Here is a 27831-nt window from a genome sequence, read left to right as displayed (position 1 = left end):
GAATTATTTTAAGGCTTTATGAAGAAAGGATTTACTATTCCTTATCTTTCTGAGCTGTAGTAATTCTGTCTTATGTTCCTGGCATTAGTTCAGGCACTGCAGGGTCTTGGACCAGTGTCATCTTCAATACCTTTAGTTATCTCCTTATTACTTTTTTTCTTACGCTGTGGCAAACCAATCTCTGCTCTCTTTATCCTCTTCTAAACCATATAATAAAAGAATGAAAAAACTTGTCCATCTCCCAAGCTGGTGTAACTTCACTGATACTAATGTAGTACTACAGGATCTAATTAAGCTCACTAACTTTCAGACTCCACATCACAGTTAATAAAACTAAGACAGCAGTTAAAAAGAAAAAAGTTCAGACAAGGCTTTATTAATTTATGCTTGTGAACAAATGTGTCTGACTGAACGATGAGATTGCCATACTTTGTACAGAGAGTTTTTTCTTGAAATCTTCTTTCCACTGTGTTGACAGAACTTGCAGTATAGAAGTTCAGGAGTGGGTGTCAGTTCACAGACTCTAACCCAGTTACAAAGATGGCTGCATGCCCAGATGAGATGAAGGTTCAGACTTTCTTGCTACTTTTCCTGTTTCTGTATGTTCAATCTTGCTGAAAAACCAATCAAGCTGTCTGACACCTGGCACAGGAGGGAGACACTAGGTGTTACCTTCCTGTGTTAAGCCGGCTAGGAAGTTTTATTACCAAAAAGAAAAGGGAAAAAAAAATCCCAAAAAGCTAATTCAAGCTAAAAGCTGGAAGGAAAGAAGCTAGTCAAGCTGAGCCTTCTGTGCCTTTTTTTTTCTGTCCACGCTGAAGGTTGAGAAAAGTCTCCTTCAAAGCAAAAGAATCTCTTTAACTGGGGGAAAGTGGCTCTTCTGTGGTTACTTTAAAAATGCTGCTTTCTGGCAGGTGGGCAGATACAGACTGTAAGTGGCATTTTGTGCAGAACACTTGCAGATGGGCAGATATTGACTGTGAATGGCATTTTGTGCAGAACACTTATTTTTCAAACCTTTAAATACTGATTTATGTATATAAGAAAGACATATAAAATCTCTAAATATTTTCTCCAAGCCTTAATTTCCTTATCCACTGGCAAAAAATAAATATTAAAAGTTTTCTAATCTTCACTTGAATTGTCAAATTCCTCCCAGTCTGACACGCTCATAACTTCTGATGGAAAGTCAAGGTGATACTTCATGCGGTCTGCATGCCATTCTGAGAACCATTTCTCTGTTTCCATTAAAATAGCCCTGGGCAAAGTGAGGACACAGGCAGCCATCCCAGAAATATCATCCTCCAACTGGGGTCCTTCCTCCCAACAGTCTCTCTCTGCATCGTAAATGTGGACATAGTCCATGCGGATTCCTCTGTTGTGGGATCTGCCTCCCAAGACGTAGATCCTGTTGTCTAAGACGGCAATACCTGGCTCTCCATGTCCTGCAGGAAGTGGACATACATTTGTCCACTGATCAGTGCTTGGCCTATAGCAGGCAACCTGCAAAATGAAGAAAGAGATTAGCCAAAATCGAACGTGACAGAGCCTGTCCATATGGCAAAATATTTAGGAAGCCATGCAATATCATCAGTCTTTTGACAGGGTGTTGTTAATGGAGAGAGCATATCACTATGAGGCAGAAGTACAGTACTCAGCAGAAAAACTGTGCATAGTTGTTGGCATATAGCTTTGAATCACAACTTCTGACCCTCCTGCTGGAGTAACAGCTGTAAGTCATTCAAAAACTGTACACAAAAGAGAAAGAGATGGGGATACATGCTAATATAGGCTCAGACATAATGCATCTGTTTGCATTAGGAAAAAATATGCTGGGACATACAAATATGACAAATCTGCTAAGCTGTCTCTGCACCATGTGTTGGGAAGTTTTAGATTCATTGGGTACCTACTTGGCTAACTGCTTTTAATTGTAAGCACCTTTTTATCATTCAGATACACTTTTCAGCTAGATTTAATTCTGCAATCTTCATTTATAAGAACAGTTACTTTTTGTGTCTTCTTTTCATGTCTCTAGCAGTTCTAGAAGCTGGAATAAGACTCAAGAGAATTCTCTCCAGCCATCACTTACCATCAGGTACTGTACATTTAATTGTATTGTACAATTGCCATCCAACGTATCCTTAACAATTCTGTCCTGCAATTACACATTGGTAATTCAAAAGTCCTCAGAAAAACATGCACGTGAGAAGACAACGTAAAGGAAATTTAGTTGATGTGCTACTTATTTGGTATGTGCATGCCAATGCATGTTATCCATCAAGGATGTTTTAAAATTTATAAGAATTCCAAGTGCTAGAGCTTTAATGCTTTGTGGGTTAGACAGTGCGTTCAAGACAGACAGCAGTAAATAAATCATTGCAGTTCTGCAATTGGGTGGGGGAGAGCTGGTGCAGTAGCTGTTGCTGGGCAGACAGTTTTATCTGCATACTTAGTAGGAGAAAGACATTACATCAGAGAGTAAGCATCCATAAGAAACAGACTCTTCCAAGAAAGACAGGTATGGCATGCTCTCACCTGGTGAACATCCCTTCTGTAGCCAGAATCATTGTTGCTTCCTCCAATTACGTAGAGCTTTCCTAGCAGTGCAGCCATCCCATGCCAAGCACGTCTCACTGGACCATCTGCTAAAACGTCCCAGCGGTCAGTCTTTGGGTCATAACATTGTAGCTCCTTCAAATAGTCTTCACCTCTCCTCCCACAAGTAATATACATCTTCCCATCCAGTGCTGCTCCAGCATGTGCGTATACCTGTATCACCACATGGGAAAGCAAGAGGTTGAGGACTGGATTTATGTATTTCTCCCACTTTCAAAGTATGGAATAGACATTAAGGGAGTGATATTCTTCATGAGTTATGCAGATATCAACATCTGGAAGGATTTTCTTACAGACAATTCCTTTCTAGGTGATTATGCTGCAAGTGTGAATTTCTGAATGAAATACACTGCAATTTCTAGAACTTCCAGAACTGCAGCGCGTTCTCATTCTTTGTTGTTCCTTGATGAGAAGATCATTCATACTATTACTTTTCTCCCTAGTCTACTTGGAAGCCTTTCTGTTGGACATTTTTTGTATACAAGCAGTGTTACCAGAAATGCAAGACACCCTACTTAGTAGCACTCGATTGGATCTTAAGCCTTTCTATATTCTCAGCATTGACACACATTTATTATTTGTGACCTCATGCAAGCTGTTTAGCCTTTTCTGCCTCTGCATCCCTTTTGAGAAACAGCAGTAATATTTACATTTTTAAGGTGTCTTGAGATTCTTAATTTAGAGGCATTATGAAATCACAAATAATATTTTGTGCTGGTCACTTGACCCAAAGCTTTTAAAAGGTGTAGTAGAAATCAGCATAGTTTCTTGAAAGATTACTCAGGATTTTAGTTTTCCCTAACCAAGATTCATCAAGCAGTTGTTTGTATTTCTTTTCCTACTTTATAACACTTTTAACCTGAAAATGGAAACTCTCAACTTTTTTAGCAGTATTAGAACAAACTTTTCCACTCATAACCCCAATTCCAGTGTCGCTACACCATTTCCTGGTTCCTGGGGTCATGACCAGTAGTTTGGCAATTGCTGTTCTAGAAGGATGAATCGTACTGGTGACAAAAGATAGCTATGCACTCATGTATTTCAAATGAGTAATGGTCTTAGGTTAGCTGACTGAGATGTGATTCTGCATCACATAAGCTACTGTCACCAAAACTCATTACCAATCTCAGTTCTGTGTCCAGGAACTAAGCAGTCTATAAAAACTGATGTACCTTCTTACTGGCGCATTAGCTCTTCTGATCAGGAGTAAAGCATGTTGTCAGGACTAAGCGAGACACTTGCACTACTGTGACTCATAGTTTACCTGCCTAGGAGGAATGGGAACTTCCTATTCCCAGAGGTTATGTGTTCAGTTTTAAATTGTTCTAAGGATTAGCACAATAAAGGCGCAGGAGGAAACAAGAAAACAGGAAAAATAAGCATTTAACCTCAAAATGTAATTTACATATATTATTATTCTCCTTTCTTGATATTCATTTATCCCATACATAGAGGCTACTGTTTCCCATCTGAATATCAGCAAATTTAAAGCTGCACATGAGAAAAGCATCTAAAAAGATTGTATCAGGAATTGGGGAACTGTAGTAGTGTGCGTAGCTAATGCGCTCCTTACCTCCTTCTTCAGTGGTGTCACATATTCCCAAGTGTTGCTTTTAGGGTCATACCTCTCCACTTCCCTCAGGTCCTCATGGTAATCTCGGCCTGCGACAGCATATATGTAGTTGTCCACAACACAAACACTGAGGTCAGCGTGCTCTTGCTGTAGGGACTGGATCTGGAACCATTTGTTGTGTCGCGGGTCATACCTTGTAAAAGAATGGGATCAAAGTTATTCATACAGCCACAGAATCATTGCTGGAATACCAGACAGCGCCACAGATGTGGGTTACGGTACTGTCTTTGGCTGAAATTGAGCTCAGCTGTAAGTGGAGTGAAACGTGGCCTTGTCAGCATTTTATTATTAGCAAAGTTGTTTTATTCTATTTTTAGAAGATGTATTTTAGCTGACATAATCATGCTATAAAAGCCTAGGTTTTCCATTATCTTATACACTGCTGTCAGGTTATATATCAAAATCTCTGCTTCCACAAAGCTATTCTACACCACAAAGCTATTCTACAAGGTAAAATAGTCTAAAAATAGCACAAAGACTGAATCTGGATATTCAAGAGTCCAAGAAGGGCATAAATATGTGTGGGTTCTTTGATTCTTTTCCCCAAATATCTGCTGCTCAAAGTGAACCTCATGATTCACTTTCAGATCAAAATATCTGTCTGGTCTGGAAATTTTAGTTAGAGAAAACTGGTTGTGAAGTGAAACTATGCATGCCATAAAGTAAGGGCAACTCAGCTAAAACTAGTAAAAACGACCACAATATAAAGACAAAAGGGTTTATATCTGGTTGTGCAATGTAATGGGCATGAAGGTCTAACCTTCCTCCTGCTCTTTTCCCTGGCACAGAAGAATATAAGAGGAGCCCGAAATGCTGCTATTGTGCACACAAATTCTTGAAAATCAAGCAGTAATAGCATTTTACTTAGAACCCCTTCTTGGTAGCTAAATCCTTTGTATTGGGACCAAAACTACACACAAGCCTTCTAGAAAATCCTGGTTCAAAAGCATCTAGACGGTCGAGGGTTCTAGGTTCATTACTGCTTCCCACACCTTTAATACTTCCCCCCTCCAACACGGCAGAAAGTAGCACATGTAATACTCTTGAATGAGTAGCTGTTTCTACCCTGTCGGGCTTGGCTTTGTCCCATAAGCACTGCTGGAAGCTTCCTGTTACTATGAGTCTCATCTCTTTATTTCTTGTGTTTTCTTTCAGAGAGGTCTCTGCTCAGTTCCTAATCTTTCCACTAGCAAGCATACAGACTGCGCTACTGGCTTACTGACTCGGACATGGGCAACAGGGTGGTAATAAAAATAATAGCAGGATTATCCTTATCTTACCTCCAACACCTCGACTCTGCTCGAAAACCACTTACATTGTTGTCTCCGCCAATTAAATATACAAAATTATTGAGAACAGCAATCCCTTGGTTGGACATTCTGGGGGCTAGTGCAGCTGTAAAATGCCTCCACTCTCCCAACAAGGGGTTCAGATACTTGGCTTGATCACTGAGGACAATGGATGGAGTAGAATGCATCCCTCCAAATCCCACTACACACTGGAACTCTGATCTCAGCTGTGTTTGGGAGCTCTGAAGCATTGGCTGAAGACATTCGTTCTTGTGGTACATTAATGCATCTGCGACTGTGTCTTTTAAAGGACATGGACTTAATTTGTCATGAAGCCTTTGCAGGATCTGGGGTTCCATCAGAGGAAAACGAACTGTCTCAAGTAGCTTAAGGGGCTCCATCAGGGAGACCTGATCTGTCTCCAGTTGCTCTGGAGAATAATGATAAAAAAGTGCCCCATCATAAACTTCAAACTCATAGTTAACCTCCAAACGGTTGCTGCTGAGAAGGGAGTAGACCTTCTGCAAGGGTAGCTGTCGGTACACTTGTGTCCTTGAGAAAGCTGCAAAGTTCTTCAAAATGTAGGAGTCCAGCTGATCACTCAAATGTCTCAAGTCATAATGGTCAGCTAGTCTGTATACATCAAGGATGTTCTCTTCGTCTACCCAGGACATGAGAAAATCACAACAGAACTTAATGACTTCTGGAATCTGCAAGAGAGAGGTATTTTTAATTTCAGAGACCCCTTGCCTCACACTCAAGAGACAGCTGACCGAAGCCTGGGATGACTGTAAGAAAGTTGTCCACAAGACAACTGCTCTCTCCACACTCTGATCACCATGTTCACTTGCACCCAATTCACCTTTCTCCGGAGAAAACCACAACATGGGTACGTAGATGAATATAATACAGATCTTCTAGCCACACTGCACTGCAAGCCTTTGAGTTTGGCGTCAGGTGCAATAGCAATGTGTCTTCCAAGTCACACTGGACACTGGACAGCCAGGCTGCTCGGTCTGTTTGCATGGCACCAAGCTGCAGGCTGCCTGAGAGGCAGTCATGAAAATGGAAGGCATGGAGGACCTGGTGAAAGCCAGGTTTACAGTCACTCCTAACTGTTCTTTCAGAGCACTACAGACACACTGTATCAAAGACTGTACCTGTAACATAAATTTGTATCACTCAAGAGCACAGGAGGCCATTTGAAAGGAAAATTAATATTTAGCGTAGCCTTCTGAATACAATTTGAAGTTGTGTCTGGCAGGAGGGGCTATTGGCAAAGGACCAGCTGCTGTTCAAGAGCCCCTCTGCTCACAAAGTGGGGCTAAGTGTGTAGAAACCAACTAAAGCAAGCATGCAGAAAGTTTAAGATTTAGTAGCAAAGCCTTGTGCAGCAGTTAGCTGTAGGGGAAATTAGAGAAAAAAAACCCCTTGTCTTGAAGGCATATGAACTCTGCACTTAGTGCAGAAACCATAGCGATAGGATTTCCTGTAGTGACGGGGTCAGGGGAGGTTATGTGCCTGTGGACTCAATCTGGGGAAGATCCCGAGCAGCACTATAATTTCTGAGCAGCCAGCCCTGTCCTTTGTCATGGGCCAGAGGTATTCTATTTCAGGGAAGCTTTCATAAGCAGATCAGTGGCAGTCAGTGCTACATAAAGTAGTCCTCTAGATGAAACGGTAAATGTTTGTAAGTAATAAAACCATTGGCACAAATGAGATGTGCAAGTACTCATTCCTACCCTTCCATAGTTAGTTCCAGTGGATACAGTATGCCAAAGAAATTCTTCTCATCAGATCCATGCTGTTATTCACCCCTTAACCCTCCATCTAACCAGATATCCATGTTTTCTGTTTCTTTAATTGTTGATTTTGTTTCTTGCTTCTTTGTTTTACACATCTCCCAGTACCTCACCTGAAGCTGACACGCTGCAGCTAAGGTTTCCTGAACACTGTTCACACTGAGTTCCAGCTCAGAAGTGTAAATGAAGTTCAAGATTTTACACATTGCATTGTAGGAGATGCCATGAATATGAACTTCTTCTTGTTCCATCTCTCTTAGTCCTCCTGCAAACATTCCTCTGTAAAAAAGACAAAGGCACATGCCATGGCAGATTTGCATTGAAGTGATTTTCAGTTTGCTTACCTTATGTTGCCCTGAGAACATAAAAAATATTCAGAAAGACAAAAACCTAGCCAGACACTTTTATGGGATTACCTCTTTTCTAAGCCAGTGATATAAAGAGTACAGGCCTTCAGGACCTAAGAAAGTAATACTCTTCATTCTGCAGGAAAACAGTAGGGGCCATTCACAGCTGAAGGACTTAATTACAGACCCAGTACATATAGATAGTCAATGGGCAGAGGCAGATACTCTGGGTGTGGGGGAAGAGGAAAAACAGAGTAGCTTGGGACTGTAGGAATTTTTTCTAAGCTACAGCAGTTCTTCCTCCAGTTAGAAGTTTGTCTGGATTGCCCTGGGATTTGTTTGTTTGCTCTACAAAAATAAAGTCAGTTCAAGAAACTGCTGGTCAAAGTGACCAGGGGAGTGCCTGCTTTAATGGGCAGTGAGTCACACTATAGGCATGTAACAGAGGAGTGACCCACTTCCAGTGACTTTTTGTGTATTATGAAACGACCACCACAATGGGCAAAGTCTTAGAATGCTAAGGATAGGTTAAAAGCCACCCAGAGTGCATTTATGCAGAAGACACCTGTTCAGATAGTCTCTCCTCTTTATATACCTCCAAGTACCGCAGGCATTGAATTTAGTGGAGTTAAGCTCAGTGTGCAGGAACAAGAGCTTTATTTCTGTAAAGAAATAACAGAGATGAATAAAGCCTTACTTAGTATTTTGAAACACATTCAGCTCCATCTTATGGGTCTAATTTTACATCCAGAAGCAGTGTGCCAAGACAGAAGATTTGGATGTTGCAGGTTTGAGTAACATTCAGACACATGCTTGTTACTGCCATACTGAAGTGTACCTGAAATAGTCACAGGATGCAGCTAGAAGTATGCGATGAGCCTCAATAGGTTTCTCTTCCACTACCAGAACTACATCGAAGAGGATGCTGCTGTCTCGGAGAGATACCAAGCCACTGAGCAAGGCCTGAGAGTGCTCTGCACTGCGGTATGTGTTGCTGGTGCGCTGCTGAAGGGAGGGCTCGAGTTGAGCTTTGTGTGGCTGAGTCAGCTCCTGATCCTCCGCCATCCCAGGCAGAAATGCTAAGCCACCAGCTGCAGCAGAATGAAATCTGTGAGACAACAGAATCAGCAAAGGTTTGTGCCTTTTGCTTTACGAATGGTCCTCTGACCCCCATCTGTCACAGAAAATAAACCAAACCAACTCTTCAGTCAATGGAGAGACAGTTCTACCCTGAAGAAATGATTCTGAATGATGATACTGGAAATAGGTGTACAGCAGCACACCGAAGTGGCAGAAGGTGGTTTTTCAAACAAGGATTCTGACTCTTGGGTTTTCAGTCCAAGAGTCAGAGTATGTAGCATGTGGGGATATTTTTTTCTTTGCAAAAGTTTCACTTTCCAACCCATTACCAGAACCCCTTGTTTCTTTTGCATTTCTGCATAATTTATAACAAAGAACAGACATAATTTTTGCTAAATTACAAATTGCCTCATATCCTCAGATAACTTTGCCACAATGTAAACTTCACCTTCCATCTTTCTCTTGATATTTTATCACAGAATCTGAAAGCTCTCCTCTCTCCATCTTTGCTTTTTCATTTTCCTTAGCTGAGCACATTTCCAACTGGCACTCTATAAAATACTGTATGAAACTGCAGTCTTCAAAGTGAGTTCTTTGGTGTGACAACTTCAAGCTAGCACGCACAATTACTTTCCACTTCACCTTGATTCCCTGCAGACAGAGGGTATCTCCTCCAGTGCAGGCACTGTAGAGGGCTATCCTGTACCTTTTCCTAGGGCTGCCACTGACACTGTAGGAAGGTCCCCTGTGACACATGGGGAAACACCTGTAGAAAGCTAGCTGGAAGTGATTGTGTTTCATGTCTATGGTTAAGCTCTCAAAATCTCATGAGTCCTCTTCTGCCATCCTGTAATTTACCCTTTCCATTGTCTTTGAAGAATGTCAGAAGTTGTAGCAGTTAGGGCTCGTAGACTCTATCCAGTTGTCAGAGCGCATAAAAACCCCCCACATTAGCAAAAGGAAATAACTTAGCTGATATGGCTGCTTAAGACACGGTTATAATAACCTCTCCTCCAGCGGCCTGGGAAATAGCTTAGTGGCACAAGGGATAGTCACAAGGGGCTATCAGTCAGAGAAGCAAAAGCAGAACAAACCCAGCAAATCCAAACGAACAATGAAGAAATGGAACCATTGTTTAATTGTGCCATAGACAGTGAATGCAGCATCGGAAATCTCTCAAGTACTGCAAGGTATTCTGTGTATGGTCAGTGAGGAAGGAGCTATCTGGATGACACCAAGAAATAGGAAAATATTTATTGTTCTGCCTAGGGGAAGTTACCCATCACTGTCCAAAACAAAAGGAAGCTAGGTGGCACTGCATGGTACATGGGATGGAAAAAAACCTGAAGACGCATATTAATGGATTAGCTCTTTGCCAGCAAAATAACCAGCTCAGAAGAGGAGCTCTGATGAGACGGCCTTCTAGGGAGCGCATTCAGGTTGACTATACGGGGAAACTATCCATCATCAACTGAAGAGATGAGTAATGGATTATTTTTCATGATAGGTAGATGTTTTTCCTAGAAATAAGATGACTGCTTTTGAAGCAGACAAAATGCTACTGTAGCATTTGATGTGCTCCTGGGGAATACCAACAGTGATGGACTGAGGCAAGGGAGATAATATAGTAAGAAAGGCAAGTGAAGGAGTGAGTATTACTAGATGTCAATCAGAAATTTTCCATTTTACTAGAAGGGAATAAATGCAGCAAAACCAAAGTAGGGTAAAATATGGTCCAAATGAGGAACAGATTCAGATAAACCATGGTTTAATGTGGTTAATGCTCCAAAAACGGTTGCATCTTTTCAGCTACTTGAGAGCTATATCAAAAGAATTCTCTATGAGGGTAAAATCATTGCATGAAAAACAGAAGTAAATGAAACGAACTATTTTCTGAATTCAAAGACTTTTGCTGAGTAGGGGAAACAGCATGACTTTTGATACGATCTTATAGCGTGTCATATAGTATAGCCATTGGTGGAAGAGAAGCTAGGGAGAAATAACTGAGATATATTAACTACACAGGCCTTTGAAGTCATGTAACCAGTGTTAGCAAAGAAATGTATTGTAGGAGAAGTGGTTTCCAGAGAGAGATACATGCAGGGTTGAGTGGGAAACCTATATAATCATGCCAAGCTTTTATTTAAATCTACCTTGAATTAATATAACAGTAGACAGTTACTATTGAGAATACATTCTCTATCCAAATAATCTTAAAAAGGAACAGAAAAGGAGTGAAGCTTTCAGCAAGTAGAGCCCCAGAAGGGATCCAGTCTCACAAATATGGCAACTGGAACCAGGAAGATCAAATAGTATTATGAAAGTAAGTAAATTTAAAAAAAAAAATTAAAGAAAGATAAATAATTCAAGGATTCTGAAGCCTGTACGAGCATTAGTATCTGCAGAGCTTTCAGTGACAAATGGGGCTGTCTTGGAGATCTGCAGGAAGTTTTATCTTGCTGCTAGTTCTACTAGATACAGACTTGAATTATCCCACAACTGTTAGCAACAGCTGAACAAACCAGCCCTTAGTAGACCTGTGGTAAGGCCAGTGTGGTCAGACATAGATGCTGGGAGTGGAGCTGAACCATCCTCCACTGCTGATTTTTGGCCAGTCAACAGCTGAGCCTACAGGTATTTTGCTGCGCTCTGTTTTCTGAATTTTGGTAGTTGTTTGTTCTCAACTGCTGCCCCTGGATGGTACCTTGGCTGTCACTGGTGAGCTGGACTGTCCTCAGGATGGTCATTCATGCACGTACACCAACACAAGAGCTGCCTTATGTGTTTGGAGCATATAGCCACTATGATATGGAAATTCACCCCTCTATAGCTACCTGTGTGTATTTTGCCATCCACAGTTGCTATTTGCTGCTAATCAACTGGGTGTGTAGGCTGAATGCCAATGCTGCTGTGGAAAAAGGGTAGAATGCTACTGAGCAGGTATGGTGTATATGGCCTACAACCTGCCAGCACTCATAAGGTCTTTTTGTACATGGATACATGAAGTTTCTTAATTACACTGTGGCTACTCAGAGAACCTATATCCTGTTATGTGTACCTCCCTACACTCCTAAACTGGGCTTCAGGGCTTATAAACAAGTATGCATGTCTATTGTCGTAGTTTTAACCAGTGGTAACAGACTACTGCAGAAAAATTCTCACTGCAGTGATTTTCATGAACTGTTCCCAACTTATAAAATTAAAGGTGAACATTTGTGGTATTAGTCCATGATGCCTGACTGACAGAGGTGGTTAAGTCCTCTTCTTTGAGCCAAAAGCCAAGGAAAGCCTCTTAACTCCTACCTAGGTAGCCTTAGGAGCTGGTAGAAAAGACCTATAAGACAAAGAAGGATAAAGGACCATTAAATGACTTGTGGGGGATGGCCAGCAAGATTAATTTAGCTGATTACTGAGTGTGCTCAGCTTTGTAATAGCTGCACAAGTAGCAGCTGAGGTTGGGTGGGTAGGAAGTTACAAAGAGTGGTTGTTGAAGCAGGGTTAGTGGGGTTGTGTTGTGGGCTGCTTCGAGAGAAAAGTGGGGTGGTTTTGGCATTTGAGCTCTCTGGAGTAAAGGCAGTGTGCTTGGTGAGCTGATATAGTTTTGTGTATTCCTCTGAGTACTGTTCTAAATGCTGACTGCAGATTTGCTGAGGAGGGATACTGGTGTTAGTGCAGCACCTTGCTTCTCAGACTATGTGGTCTAACTGTGACCTGTCTGCTTTGTGCCTTTGTTACCGTCTAAAAATCTGGTAGCCTGAACAGTGGAAGTGTGTATTTTATGTGTGGTGTACCAGCTGGGTGGGGGGAGTGACTGTTAGGGTATCTACAAACTGTTACAACTTGTAAGTGTCCACCTGTCTTAAAAATTACAATGACATTTATTGAATAACATCTGTATATTTTGAGCTACAAATAACTTAACCCTATCTCCTCAAACCTGTATTTTGCTTAATCTTTATTGCCCTTTCTGAAAAAAAAAAAAGCTAAATGTAGTATAAGCAGTACAGTTCTGAATGGAGAGACAGAACAGGTTTGTTGAGGCTCTTGTACGCTGCAGAAAACCTTGTTTTTCCTTGCTGACCACCCAGGAACTTTACTGGCTTTTAGGGCTTGAGACACCATTTTCACAGGCTGGCATATCTGCCCCTGTAAATGAAGAAGCTGTAGGCAGGCCCTTGCTAGCTAATGTAAATGCACAGTCCCTTGAACCATGCAGTTAAATTCCTTCTATCTTGAGCCTCTCTACTGTCAGCTTCTTGCTTGTAGGATGTTCTTGAGGCCTCTCTGCTCTCTTACTTCCGTCATTGAGAAACTAGTTCTGTGACTGAGCCAAGTTCCTAGAAATCTGACTAATACTTTTTTTTTTTTTTTTTTCCTCTCCTCTCCTCTTGTGCAAGTTTCTCAGTGCTGGCTTGCTGTTAACAGTGGGATTCAGTAGCTGGGTATGGCAGGACTGACCCTAAGGTGGAAAGGACAAGGAACTCTTTCTGTCACTGCGCTTCTTTAAGACTAGCAAAGATAAAAAGTATTGTCTTACATGCTGTGGGACACTGTCTCCAGAAATAAGGAAGGTAAGTCCCTGTTCCAATCACTTTGAAACTACACAGAACATCAGACTACGCATTTTCTTGGCTGGCTGCGCACGCTATTTGAGACTGCAGTCATGTTGGTTTGCATTTGTCTTTTAGAGGACATGGGTTACCGTAGTGATTAATTTTAAGGTATTACAACTGAGTGCCCAGTACATAAAGAGGAAGAGGGTGTTTGAGGTCAGTAATTGTATGTGCACTTCTACAGGCAATGCTAACGTACAAAGACACGCGCTATTTGGTCACTTCAAGGAGTTAAAAAACCGAAAACGAACAAACAAAAATCCTCCATAAATAGCAAAATCCCCAGGGGTACCTAGAAAGACATGACTGCTCTTTTTCAATAGCTTGAAATTTTTTATATTCTGTGCCTGGATTCCATTTAGGAACCAGGAGAAAGCAGCCATGCCTTGCAATGGCGGACATGGAGGGAGCAGGAAGGAAATCTAGTATTTCCTTTTATTTCCTCTACTATATTCAAAGTTCACTGTATGACTAGTGGTCTCTCGTAATAAGCTATGGACACAGCGGAAGCTACAGTGTCTCAGTGGTTTGCTGACAGCTCTGTGTGATTGTCTTGTATTCAAATTCCATTACCACAATATGCTTCTGCAGATTATTTGTATGAAAAAAGTAGAAGTCTTAGCCTTCTGATCATTCAACTGAAATAACTGCTTATCTGTATATGAGAGTGTTGTGGTTCATTGGGTTTTTTTAACAAAACCCCCCTCTGATCAATGACAGAATACTTGCTTTCACAGCAAAGGTATGTGGTTTATGACTGAGTAGGTTGGCACTGGGAAAGCAGGAATGCTGCCATTATAGATATACTCAGTCTTTATTTTCTGGTGAGATATGCCGTGCGCTGATCCTGTGCTTTAACCATAGTGTAGATAATTTACAGTGCTGAAGTGCGTTATTGGTATTGCACGGTATGATATACACCTAGACAAGTATTCACCCCTTCTATGACTAGCATCCATGTCATACAGTGATGCTTACTAGTGTGTGGTGTGTGGGTGGGTTTGGGTTTTTTTTGTACAGTAGTGCTGACAGCCTTGATTCTCTACTGTAGAGAAATGGCTGGATACAGGAAGGATTATCCAAGTTAGTTTCTATGGAAACTCAGACATTTTTGTATTCAAGAGCTCGTGGCTGTCAGTTATATCTCTACAAAGAGGTGTTTTATGCAGATAGTGATATTTTCTTATGCATCAGCTGTGCCCAAAATAAACTGGAGCTTGCTGGTGTCGGGTGTCCAAATCTGTTTAGCTTACTGCCATATGGACAGGTGGTTCAAGCTTGGTGGGGGTCCCATGCTTTCTTAGAATAGTGGAATAATTTAGGCTGGAGAGAAACTTGGGAGGTCTCTAGTCCAATCTCCTGCTCAAAGCAAGGAAAACTTCAAAATCAGGTCAGGATGCTGAGAGTCGTATCTAGTGAAGTGCAGAATCTCCATCTCTGTCAATAATTGGGAAATGGAGTGCTTAACCATCAGAATTGTTTTCTTCTTTATCCTGTTTGAATTTGTCTTCCTGCAATTTGTGACACTTGCCTCTCATCCTTGGCAAGTGCACCGCAAAGGAGTTTGGCTCTATGTTTTCCTGTACCCATTACATAGCTTAAAAAAAGGCAACTGGCTCTCCCTTTAGTCTTCTCTGTATCGGACAAACCCAGCCTTCTTGACTTGCATGCACTTCTGTCTCCTTGTATGTGCTCCTGCCCTGCTGAACTCACAGGTTTTTCTTTCAGTATGGAGCTCAAAGCTGGGCATGATATTCTGGTTTTGTGGGCTTGTAAGTGCTGAATAGAGTGGGAATAATAATTTCCCATGACCTACTGGCTATGCTCTTGCTGACACAGCCCAGTATGAAGCTGGCCCCTACTGGAGGAATCTTAATTCAACTGCTTATCAGGACCCCCAGGCTCTCTTCTTGCAAAGCTGACTTCTAGCCAGGCTTGTCTCCGGCCTGCTCTGCTATATGGAGTTACCCTGACCCAGGTGCATCACTTCTCTTTTGCTGTTGAAGTTTACATGGCTCCTCTTGGTCCGTTCTTAAAGCTTGCTGACGCCCCTCAGTTGCAGCTCTGTCCTCTTTCTTGCAGGCCATCTTCATTGCTTTTTTCTAATACAGAGCAACCAGTATGGCATGCTGATTGTGATCCAAATACATTAGGCCCTTAAAAGTCTTGGTGCATTGGAGGAAGTTTAAAATCTGTGTCCTAAGGCTTCCTGCACCTTAATCTCTCCCTAGGGAGTCACAAGAATTAGGATCTAAGCCAGGCTTCAAATGAAAGCCTGACAAGAAGACGAGATACAAGACTAGAGCAAAATGCTAGTTATGCTGACTCTCAGGGGTTGCAAATGCAAATAGGCAGAACCTGGCTACATACCAGAATTTTAACAGGGCAGAGGGCACACAAACAAATAGATCAACTAGTCAGGGAGCGTGCAGAATGGGCAGGCAGCTGGGTGCCTGCCAAAATAGTTCCGAAAACAGATGTGATGCCACAAACAATGTAAATTGAAAAGCAAAACTATTGTTCATTCTAATTGGAGTGCAAATACTGGAATAATTCACCAACTATATGATAATTTGTAATGGGCACTTGCAAGACTGTTAGCTACGTAGAAGACAATCCAGTACACCATTATGTGTAGACAAGACTTAAGCTAGTTTCATGCTTTCTGAAGGACAAGGGAAAAGAAGAGGGATGAAGGAAAAACAGAAGCTTTGTTCAGCAGTGCTTCTTTCAGAATTATCCCTCTATCCATTCACAACTGTGCAAAAAAAAAAAAAAAATCTTCTTCCTGAAATACCACCTCACTTTAGGAACCTCCTACAAATACAGGAAACAACCCAAACAACTCCTTTTGACCGAGGTCCCCACAAAAAGAAAGAAACTAAGACATCTGATAGTGTATATCATCTCAACATTAGTTTTGAAGACTCATCTAATTATGAGATGCTTTTGCTAGGTCTATACAACACCATCTTTAAGTCACTAATGGAAATAGGCAAGAACATCACTCTGGGCTGAATTTGAGCCATTTTCAGTTTCTAGCATTAGCTGTATACCTCAAGTGTGGGAAGAACCCAAAAGGCGTGGTTTGGGCAACAGCTTTTGCGAACTATGCTGTCTTGCAAATTTTGGCATTCATTCCTTTCAGCAAACACCTATTGTTTTGCGTTTTTCCAAGCCTATTACAAGTTATTTCTAAGACATATTGAGAATAAAGCACCTCATATTTAATATGTATATGGGAAAACTCTCATGAAATATATCTATATTTAAATATAAAGCTATTTAAAAATATTTTTCCCCCATGAACAGTAGCATAACCTAAAGAGTATGAGCTTTCTAATTTGAATATTTTGCCTTATCCATAAAAAATATGCAACTTACCCAAATTCATAGAATTGTAAAATTTTCTGTGGTGCATTTTTGGGAGGTGGCCTGTGGCTCAAATGCTACCAAGAAATTGTAATAAGGAAAACAAAAATTCAATACAGTGCTAAAATGCTTTCTCTTATGGCTTCATCATTTTTTAGAGAGTTTGATTATCTTTTACTACCTTTTTTTTTTTTCTCATTCCTGTTCTTGAAACAAGATTTGGTTTTTATCTGAGTCTTTGCTGCGTGTCTTTGAAGGAAGGAGTGTTAACCAACTATAAGCAGGCAGGGTGTACCTGCCTACCCTAAAAACAAGTGGCCTACCACTAAGGCTCCGTCTCTTTCCAAGATCAGGAGGAAGTGTTTATTTCTATGTCCAGATCTCATACCTGTGAGGACTATGTTCTTTTGACAGAACTGTTTTAATTATCTCAAGAACTCTTAGAAGGCCCCTAAAAATCCTTTTTCATAATAACACTATTTTTAATGAAGCTTCTACAAGATCACCTATATGCTCTTTGAATCTTGAAAGTTGGCAAGACTTGAACCTGCTTTGTTGAGCTGCTTAAACCACATTATGAATTTTTAATAGTCTAAAATACAAGGAGGGAAAAAAAAAGTAATTTATTCTGTGCCAAATAGAGCAATTAAGTGACCTGGAAGAGAGTGAATGGCTCTTCCAGCATGCTCCAGCTCTAATTTCTGCATGAAACATGAATTCATTCATATTATTCACCCCATTAATTTTGTTCCTGCAGGGATCTGGGAGGTTCCCCCCCACCCCATAACTTACACATTTCCCCATCAGGAACACTGAATGAGCAGTTTTCCCGGGAGGGGAAGGCTACCTGGAGCTGCACATCATTAAGAGAGGCAGCCTAACTCTAGGCTAACCCTGTGCTGAAGAGGTGAAAGCCAGAGCAAGCACGCTGATGGTTTTACTTTCTCTTCCCCTGTTGCAAACACCATTGCAGGTCCTGAGAGCCCAACATCCTCCCCCTTGCTCTTCCCACCTCCCTGCGGGGCAGCTCAAGCAGGCAGCTTTGTGCAGGGACGAAGGTCTTGGCCTCGACCTTGCTGGGGCATCCTCGGGGGCTTCATGCAGGCAGCAGGGCTGTGGCCTGGCTCGGGCGGCCTCGGTGGCTTCATAGGGGTGGCGGGGCCTTGGCAAGGGGCTGCCTGAGCCTCGCTGGGACGAGGGCAGCCATGAGGCTGCAGCCCCTGCTCCGGGGCCTGCCGCGCTGCCCGCCCCCCCAACCCGCTCTGGCCGGCGCCCCGGCAGCCCCTCGCCCGTGCCCCCGCCCCGGGCATCTCTGCGGCGAGCGGGGGAAGCGGGACAGCGCCTCGTCCCGGGGGGGCCGAGCCGGGATAGGCTCTCACCCACGGCCCCGGGGCTCGCTCGGCCACCCTGGGGGAACAGGTAACGCCGCTGCCGGGGCCGGCTGGGGTCGCCGCCTCCCCGGGAGCACCGGGCGGCCCAGCCGGGGGCCTGCGCTCCCTCTCCCCCCCCCTCCGCCGCCGCCCCAGCCACCTACCGAGAGCGGCGGCGGCGGCCTCCGCCAGCGGCTTCCGCCTTCATGTGCGACCCGGAAACCACGGCGACAGGGCGTGACGCGCCCGCCCGGCGAGGGAGGGGCGGCTGCGGCCGGAACCGGGGCGGGCGGCGGGGGCGAGAGCCCCCAGCGTCCCCCGGGCACAAGCCAGCCGAGGGGCCCCGGCTGCGGTGGGGCTGCGGTAACCCTGGGCGCGGGTGTGCCTGGGCGGGCGCCGGACCTGTCACCCCCGCAGCGGGGCCTGGGGCTGCGGGCGGCCGCACCCGCTGGGTGCCGGTGCCCGGGCCGCTACCGCAGGCAGTGTGCCTGAGGCAGGACTACATTTCCCAGCGAGCCCCGCGCCCAGTCGGCCGCTCTCGCGAGAGTTGGCCGGACTCGCGCCGGGACTTCATTTCCCTCAAGCCTTCAGGGCGCCGGAAGTAGGTGCGCGGCATTTCCGCGGTGGCGTGCGGGGGAGCGGCGGCGGAGACGAGCGCGGCGGCGGGGCGGTAGCGGCGCGTGGCAGCGGCGCTCGGCGCTCGCCGTAGCGGCAGGGATGGACGTGACCGGGCCGGAGACCGACTGGCGCAGCACCAACTTCCGGCAGAAGCTCGTCAGTCAGATGTGAGTGCGGGCCGCGGCCTCAACGCTGAGTAGGCCGCAGGCGGGCCTCGGCCTCTGCCAGAGGGGCTTCGGCGGCTCCCGGGGCCGCCCGCGCCCGGGTGGCTATGTCCCACCCGTCTCCGCTCCTCTGGGAGTCCTTCCGGGCCCTCCCCTTGCTGCCTGGCTTCGTCCGTGGTCCCCGGTGTTTCCTCTCCCCCGGGTCTTTTCGCTGTCCCCCTGTGAGGGGACCTCGTTACCAGGATTTGCTCAGACCCTGTGCGGGGGCTAGCCGGGCCTGTTCTTTGACTTCATTTCTCCGATCATTCCCTTTCACTTTCCTCTTCCCTAGGAATACCGGCTTCCTGTCCTGCTTGACAGCATCTGCTTTAGGGCTTCGAGTTTGGCAGTGTCCGTAGTGTTGCCAAGTTTGACATCTCCTGTCTTGTGAAAACCACTGTTTTTATCTTGCATCTCACATTTTAGGGCAAAGATTAAATAAAAATCGTGGTGATTTTATGTAAAGTTGAGCTTGTTGCCTTTTCAGTTGTCTTTTGTGAAACAAATCACTTTACTTGAATTACTTTGCTGCTCTGCATGCTTTTTCTATTTTATAGAAGGCTCTTTTACCTTACAAAAGGTTATTACAGAAATGGAAGCACTGCTCAATGCTTCTAAAGTAATGTTGAAATCCTTCTTTATGTATGCTTGAAAAGCTTGATCTTGCGTTACTGCTTCTAAAAATCAATATTTAAAAGCAGACTGTCTTTTTTTTACAATATATAAACAATATGCTGTTTGGCTGCATGTGGTTCTACTGCCTAGCTGTGGGCTTTACTTAAGGTGCTGCTTCAGAATTCAACTGTTATGGTATTCATTAAAGAAATATGGTAATATGTGTCTGTCAAAGCTGTGCAAACGTTCTTGGTGCTCAGACCTGATGTTTTACTTTCTAAACTTCCTGCAAAGTCATTAGTCTTGTTAGATTAATCCGTTGCTTTTTCTTTTCTGCTGCTTCATCCAAACAAGCGAACAAAAGTGCACTTGAATGCTGTGTAACTTTGAGGAAATAAAGATGAGTAAGCAGATACAAACCTTAATGCAATAAACCTTTGTTTTTGTGTTTGCCCTGCAAACTGTAGCTGTTCTTTCTCTGAGCAGTAAACAATGCTGCTAAATGTTTCAATGGAAGCATACAGTAAGAGATAAAAAAATTACTACAATGACCAATAAAATCTTTAAGGTTAATTCCATATGAAGAACTGACAGTAATATTAAACTTCTAATTCTTGTTGTGAAAAAATAGAAATAAAATGTCTTCGGTTCATTGTCTTTTACATATTGCGCTGATGTCTATATGATCTGTGTGCCTTTTGTTATACGTGTGTTGACACAGACTTTTTTTTTTTTTTAAGATTGTGTCTGAGTGATGTTTCTTCCTTGCACGCCATGCAGTTTTATACTGTACATCATATGTTGTATTCACTATCTTGTTTAAAAAGCAAACATCGTTGCTGGGATAAACGTACAATGACTGCAACAGATTTTTGGTTTTAAAGTGATTAATATGTGCTAGGTATCTGAAAACAGCTTGGCTTGGTTTCATGTTGGTGCTTGGAATAAAGTGAAGCTAGCCACAGGTAGAGTTTATAACAGATAGGTTTGCTGAATGAGAGAGAGAAGCAATATATTGTCTAAAAAAGACTTGAGCTCCATATGTAACAAGTTCCTGTTTCTTTCCATAAGCCTCCAGTTTTGCCATTAGTGAGGTTTATGTAGTAGGTGGAAGAGGGAGGTAATTAAATATCTGGTGAATCATCTGAAAGTGTTTTTTTAATTTGTGGCAAGGTTGTTCCTAACAGTTAAGAGAATACTCTGTCGTATACGTGTGTATATCTTCCAGTTCATCCTGCAAATAGCAAGTGATACTTATTTGTCAAGGCAAATATTAACACTTGCTCTCAAAAGTTAACTCAAATGTATGGAGCCATTCATAGAACTTATTTTGAGTGCTTGTTACAGATTCCAGATACAGAAGTCTTAATTTGTTGCTATTTTACATTTGGGTTTCCTTTCCAACGCTGAATTTAAGTTGGGGGGGGTGGGTGGTGGTTTTTTTGAGAGTGACATTATGTGGATGAACATTTCAGGGATGCTGTGTGGAATAGGTATCCTAGCAAGTGTGTCATTGGTCAGTGTGTATGATTTGGCTATCATCATTTGAGAGAATACTGCATTTGGTGACCTAAGAAGCCCCCTTCAGTATTAGGTTCTTGTGTGACTGCAGGCCCAAGCAGGACTCTCCTGCTGTAACCAGGAAAGCCTGAGCTCAGACAGCTGAGGGCAGGGAGCAGCTTTGGCTTCTCCCAGGTTGTTGCAGGAGACAGTGATGGTGTAGGGAGCGTGAAGCAAGGCACCCCTTTATCCTGGTCCTTACAGGGGGCAGGCATGTACTGGTGCCTCGGGATTCTCCTTTCTAAAGGCCTTTCCTTAACATGTTTTTAAATGTTGGTGTTGCCTGAAGGACAAAAGTGAACTGGGTTGTGTGGTGGTAAACTCAGTATGAGGTTGTGTACGGTTGCTGCCCTGGGCTACTTCTAGGCTGTGTTAGAAGAGAATCATGTAGAGCATGAAAAAAAGTTGAGTTGTGTGATGGTCCGTTAATTTTGTGTTCAGCTTTTTGCTTGAAATTTTGATATTTATATTCTCATTTAAGATTGAATAGGGTTTAGCTGAGGATTCAGCTGGATAAGAAGAAAGAGCATGTGTGAACAGAAATAAAGATGGGCCTGTGGAGAGCACGTGAAAGGAGGTAGAGATGGAGACTGAGGAACAAGCAGGCAGGAGATCAGTGGATCAGCTGAAGTTTTTTGCGGGGTGGGGAAGGAACATCATCTGCATTACTGCTGTCTATGAAATACTTCACAAAACCAGTTCATAAAGAAACCTTAATTTTATGTTCAAGCCTAGGTTGTCTGATGACAATTCAGGCAAAAAAGGCCAAGAAGGCAGATGTTTCTCCCTTCCTAGGACTGTAGAAAGTGCGTGATTAGCTTTAGAAATGCTTAAATTGACACAACTATGAACTGAAGATGCTACTGCCTCTGCGGTACCTCTTCATTCCAAGTGTTCGGGTTGCCCTGCGTTGAACCTGGTAGGGGAACTTCGCAAAGTTAAAAATAATTCAGGAAAAGTGGTTATTCCTGACCTTGGTTGTTCTTCAGTGTTGCTGGTGGGACAGCCACGCAGACAGTTGTACTGGCACAACTTGGAAGGGGTGACTTCTTGCCTAGTCACCTCTGCTGTTTGATATCACTTCTGCTGGACCATATGCTTGTGAAGCTGTGAAGGGTGATTCTGTGTGTAGTGGAAAGGGGTTTTTTTGATTACTGCAGAGCTGGAAAGAAAGGTAATGCTACAACAAGGCTGGAGGGAGGCTGGATGGTCCTTTACTTTTCCCTCTGTACCTGAAGGCAGTGTTCTGGGGATGGAGGCCTTTCAGGCCTTTATGTGTTCTGTCCAGCAAATGTGAATAAAGTAATATGGGTGGTTCCTGTTTTGGGTCTTCTGCTTCTGTGATGTTCTGGGTGTTCCTGCAGTGAGGGCTGCTATTGATGACATTTTTTATGTCCAATCTGTAACTAAGAGAAATGAGTGGAACAGCGTCATCTGCACAAGATCAAGTGATGAAAGTTTAATGCATTTGTTGATGTTTACTTGGAGGTTTTTAAACCTTGTAATGTGTGGATAGATGTGGCTATTGGCTTAACCAGCACACTTTTTAATTTTTTTTCCCCCCTCCGTTGCTGTTTTAAACAAGAAAGGTCTGTTGAACTGAGTGTTACAGTGATCTAGTAGTCTGTTTCATGGAGCAGCATTTGGTGGCGTTACATGGCTTAATGTGGTGTTGGGCCCGGAACTCATTGTGCTTTTGTTTCACTGGAACAACTGATTCATGCAGTCATGGTGTGAACTGGATAGGGGAGCTGGTGTAGTTTTGAAGAACGTGTTTTGCAAGATTTTTCAGCTAGACCAGCTGGCCTGAGTGAAAGGTTGCACGTTTTTGGGCTGGAAATAAAACTCTTGGGAATGGAAGGGGAATTCCTGAAGCTGGTGTTGGTGTTGAATGCTTCATCTTGTGAAACTGCAACTTTGAGTGTTCTGCATGAAATGAAAAAGGCAGAGTTTTAGTGCCCATCTTACGATGCATTTAGTAAGTGATTATAAGGCAGGTTGAGTTGTCTGGTACCATCTAGTTTTCAAAGTTTTGTTGAGTTTGGTGTTCTGCAAGCATATGATGATACATTATTTGCTATCCTTAACTCTGTGCTAAAGCTATGTCTCCTTTTTTTTTTTTTGTGACCTCCCCAGTCTTTTAATGTAAATATTTTTATGTTGATTGCAGATGAATGTGTGAACAAAGAACAAGTTGTGTGGTTTTTTCTTCCCCCTAGCCTAAACCTTTATTGGAATGCTAATAGATATGATATGGAGCACTTGGAGTGGCATTCTTGGTAGTGCAGATGTAGTCATTATAAAATGCCTTTCATGTTCTGTAACATCAAAAGGAAATGGTAGACACATATAAAAGTAGATCACTTCTTTGCTGTGCGTTTTTTTCCAAATTCCTGATACCACATTGATCACTGACTGTATCACTGCTGCTTAGTATCACCAGCATGTTATTTCCTTTACTTGCCTCTGCAGGATCTTTTTCTTGTCTTTTTGCCTGCTCAGTTTTTGGTGCTCAAAATGAGAGGCATTGCTGTTGTACTGTGGGACTGATAAGTTATGGAGGATTTAGAGAGTAGTGTGGATAAAGAGTTAGATATAGCTTCTTCCTCTGCAGCAAAGCTCCTTTATGAGCAGCTCATTTTAAGGCTTGTTGGCACATGGAGGAAGAGTTATTCTGCATTATGTTTGGATTCCACTTCAGTTTAAGTCACCTTCATGTATAAACAGCTTTTTTTTTTAGTGTCTGCTAGACCACATGAACAAGTTACCACAAGAGAGCCTTACAGCAGGTAGCTGTGTTCTACTATCTCCTGCTTTGAAGGCTACAGCAGGTTAGCTGTGTGCTACTAGGCTACTAGTTTGCAAGGTAACGGTGCGTGTGGGGGCAGCCTAAGCTCCTGCATTTTAAGGCTATAGCATCTGCTCTTCTCTGTTCTGTGACTGTGTTGTTAATTCAGGAAGCTGAACCAGCTTAGTGCTCGTGCAAGCACCTTTCCTGCTGCGTGGGAGGTGGTAGAAATTTAGGGGGAAGAAAACGGTAGTCCCCCTTCAGACTGGCTGAAACTTTTCAGGGGTCACTACCTTGACGTGCACGTATTGTAGGGTAGCTGCTCATGCAACAGCAGTTATTAAGAAATAAGTGCTGAGATGTTAATCACAAGGTGAAAGTATTTCCTGGTAACTTGTTTGAGGAATTTAGACTGTAGCTGCTAGGCTGGTTTAAAACAGAACAGGTTTTGCAGTAAAGTGAAATGTTTCTAAGAATGAGAAAGCCTGGAGGATTTGAATAGGGCTGATCACCTGACCGAACTCCTTGGGTTAGGACGTCTTTGTCGTGTTGCATGTTTCACAGTTGAATTGCTTGCTACTTTTTGATGTACTGACAATGCCCCTTCTTTTCTGCCCATGTCCTTAGCAGTGTGCTTTTCTGTGATGGTGGGGGTCTTTTTTTTTTTTCTTTTTTTTTTCCCCTCTTTCATCTTGCGTGTTCAATATCCCATCCAGAAGGCAGATCTAGATCCAGTTTACTAGAGGTGTGATGCAGAAAGGACAGCAAGTCCCCATGATTTTGCCTGGTACACGGGAAAGAAAAGTAAGGGAATTGAAAGCTTCCTATTACCAAACCTGTTATTTTTCTTTCCCTCAATTTTCCATCAACAGGGCCTTCTTTTCATCTTATTGCTTCACCTGTTGCTTTCATGTTGATTGTCTCCTCCGTGCCCTGCACATCACTGCACCTCTGCTCTTCTCTGCCCCTGGTCAGTGCTTCCACTCCTTTTTCTCACTCATTGGTCAAACCTCTATGCCTTTAGACAATCTTTTCTTAAATTTTTCTTTTTTTTTTTTTTTAATTATTCCACCTTATGTTTAGAGGATTCTTTTGGAAATGCCTGACACTAGGCAGGCTCAAGCCTGTTGCTCGCCAAACATGGATTATGTTAATCCTGTCATTCAGCTTTTCTTAAATGAACAGGTCCTGGTATTTTGTCAAAATAGTACATCGGGTAGTAAAATAATGACTTGCTTAGCAGTTGTTCTTTAATTTCTGCAAAGAATATTTGGTTTGTGTTTTAGAAATTAAGTTATTTAGAAAAAATAACTTTTTTCCTCTGTTTTTTGAAGAAATTTTGAAGGGTGCCAATTTTAAATAATATATGTGGTGGTTTTTGTTTGGGGTTTCTGGTTTGTTTTTGGTTTTGCTTTTTTTAAACTGTAAATGAGAGGTAAAAAGCTGTTTTACAGACCTTCCTGACTACTGACTGAAACTATTTTCTGATGTACTCAATTAATACCCAGTCTTGTTTTTTCCTCTCTTTTTCAGTGATGATGCCATGAGGAAGGCTGGTGTTGCCCATAACAAATCCAGCAAAGATATGGAGAGTCATGTGTTTATGAAGGCCAAAACAAGGGTAAAGCATATCTGTTTGTTTCCAGAGGTTACTGGGGTGTCAAAAGAGTTTGGAACAACCTGCAGAAATAGCAAACCCAATGCACCTAGTTAACTGTCGCTGCTTCGAGTACATAGTTATGTAAAATTTTTTATTTATATGTGCTTCTTTTACCCTGAGGGGAAGTGAGGTGTTTTGCATCCAATATATGCACTGAATTGGACTTCAGCCCAAGACAGCTTTGCTGAAGCTGCAGCATTTAATGCATATACGGGACCACACTTAATTTTTGTCTGAAGACTTGTGTGTAGTGAGTTGCATAGAATTTCCTTTATTTCCAGTGTAGCACCGTTCCATATGACCAGTTTGGTGGTCAGGAGACTAAGATATCAATGAAAAGGCTATATCAAGAGTCAGACCAGGGGAAGTGCGGTGATCTCTGTGGGAGTCTTGGTTATCATGTACAATTTTAGACTCTAGCAAAATGTAAATTTCTTTCCTGGAGCTGTGTTATGAGAAATTGGATACTATTGCTGATTCAAACAAGCCCTGTTTGAGATAAGACGTGTCTTGGTGAAAATATTGTATTGATGATGGCACAAATGTGTGCCCACAGGTGGCATCCTCAGTGTCCAGCTGGCAGGAAGGCTGTCTCAGCCCTGTGCAGTTTCTCTTACACATTATGAACTACACTAACAAAGTGCCACAAAGAGTATTTGGCTTTTCACTTCTAACACTTCTATCATGTTAGTCTCTAAAGCTGTTAACTTACTTGTATTTGTAATACTGAGCTTAAAAGAAGTTCTTGTAGCGTGAATGTGACACAGTCAAGGACTAAAGTAAGCCAGTGTACCAAGTAATAAGCAAGTTCAGTCCTTAAGACAAAGGAATTTGAGTGAATAAGAAGTGGAAAGTGGATGTATTGCTTTATAATTATGTTCACATATTGTGATCCTAGTAGGGTGACTGTCAGAGTTTCTTTCCAGTGAATTTTGTGTTTTCTTGGCCTTGTACCATCAACCACAATGACCTATTAGTAAAAATATTCTCAGTTAGGTAATGAACAGACTGTTCCTTGCAAGTGAACTGCTCTGAAAAGCCCACTGACATTTTAAAGTAAAATCTGTTACGTTGAGGAAGAATGCTGAAGAACCAGAAAGTCATGGTCGCAACGTTTTTGTTTCCTATGCTGAAATACTAATTTTTCACCTTTAGGAGGAATATCTTTCTCTTGTGGCCAGACTTATTATCCATTTTCGAGATATTCGTAAGTAATTGCTTGGTTTTGTTTTCTTTTTCTCAGTAATGGATTGCTTATCCCATCCTCCCTGAAAAAGTAAATTTTGGAGTTTGTATGTGTGGTTCTGCATGTGACTCTTCACAAGTCTGCTTTAAAAATGTTCCTGCAATATACATGCTTAGTTTCTAAATACTGTTTCTTTTACACATGCATCAATAATTGAAGTCTTTGCAAAATTATTTAAACTGACTACTTTTCCACCTTCCTAATTTTTTTCCTGTATTTTTGCTTTCTTTCTGTTGTTTGTGTAGGATTTTGGTTACCAAATTGGCTTAGGTTAACATGTTTTGTTAGAACTATAGTAGGCAGTGATTTTTTTTATTTTGTAAACTATTCTGTGAATATATTTCTGGTGGAGAGTATATCTGAAGGGCCAACTTTATGTGTGACAAGATTAACAAAAGCAATTAATTGTTCTTCCTTTGCAGACAACAAGAAATCTCAAGCCTCAGTCAGTGGTAAGAGCTCCTTTTTTTTTTTTTTTTTTTTTTTTTTTTTTCCTTCCTCCCTTCCTTCGCCCCCACCCCGTGTTTCTCAGTAGAACAGTTAGAAATCAGGGCTGCGGTGTGCTATGAATAAGAAGGATGTGGATTCCTTAGCTGGAATATTAAATGTTGCTGGAGGAAAGATAGTGCAATAGTCTCAGAGTTGTTTGGTGATGAGGGTGACAGTGTTTTGGATGTAACACAGGAGACTTGTTTGCTTCCCTGTTTGTATTTTTGTTAGTTTACAACAGTAAGATTCTTGAAAGAACAAGAGTGATTGCAAATAATCTCCTGCTGAGCGATTCGGGTTTCTCCCAGTTACCAGCTTTGGGTTCCTCAGTTACATCAGAAGCAGACGTGTTTGCGGGCATATGCACTCTGCTGTTTGACTGAGGTTAGATCTGATCCTGTCTTCTGTCTCTGTGCTAATCCTTACAGCAGTGTGTGTTAGGAAGATAGTATGATCCTCTGTTTTTATTTCCTATAGGCTAAATACGCAGCATCTGCTGTTGATTAACATCCAACCTAGACAGTTGG

The 27831-nt window shown here is 42.5% G+C and overlaps 2 protein-coding genes across 8 annotated transcripts in view; one reads left to right on the top strand and one right to left on the bottom strand.

Moving 5' to 3' along the window:
• Nucleotides 1–347: 347 nt before the first annotated feature.
• On the bottom strand, nt 348–18311 carry KLHL22 (kelch like family member 22). Its single transcript, XM_086474105.1, has 7 exons — nt 18290–18311; nt 8529–8798; nt 7457–7622; nt 5533–6251; nt 4193–4385; nt 2539–2772; nt 348–1503 (listed from the first exon to the last, which is right to left on the bottom strand). Exons 2-7 carry the CDS (start codon nt 8753–8755, stop codon nt 1126–1128), a joined length of 1917 nt encoding a protein of 638 aa, XP_086330231.1. The 5' UTR covers nt 8756–8798; nt 18290–18311; the 3' UTR covers nt 348–1125.
• Nucleotides 18312–18842: 531 nt separating this feature from the next.
• Nucleotides 18843–27831, top strand: part of MED15 (mediator complex subunit 15) — a 30363-nt gene continuing 21374 nt past the window's right edge. For all 7 annotated transcript variants that reach the window (XM_086474483.1, XM_086474481.1, XM_086474482.1 and 4 more), the window contains exons 1-4: nt 18843–18910; nt 25443–25530; nt 26725–26776; nt 27238–27267. In XM_086474483.1, the coding sequence (XP_086330609.1) occupies nt 18843–18910; nt 25443–25530; nt 26725–26776; nt 27238–27267 (238 nt within the window). The remainder of the gene's footprint in view (nt 18911–25442; nt 25531–26724; nt 26777–27237; nt 27268–27831) is intronic.

This window comes from Leptosomus discolor, chromosome 16, assembly GCF_034619465.1.
Source record: "Leptosomus discolor isolate bLepDis1 chromosome 16, bLepDis1.hap2, whole genome shotgun sequence".
In the NCBI taxonomy this organism is placed as follows: Eukaryota; Metazoa; Chordata; class Aves; order Leptosomiformes; family Leptosomidae; genus Leptosomus; species Leptosomus discolor.
This window is presented reverse-complemented; position numbering and strand designations above follow the sequence as displayed.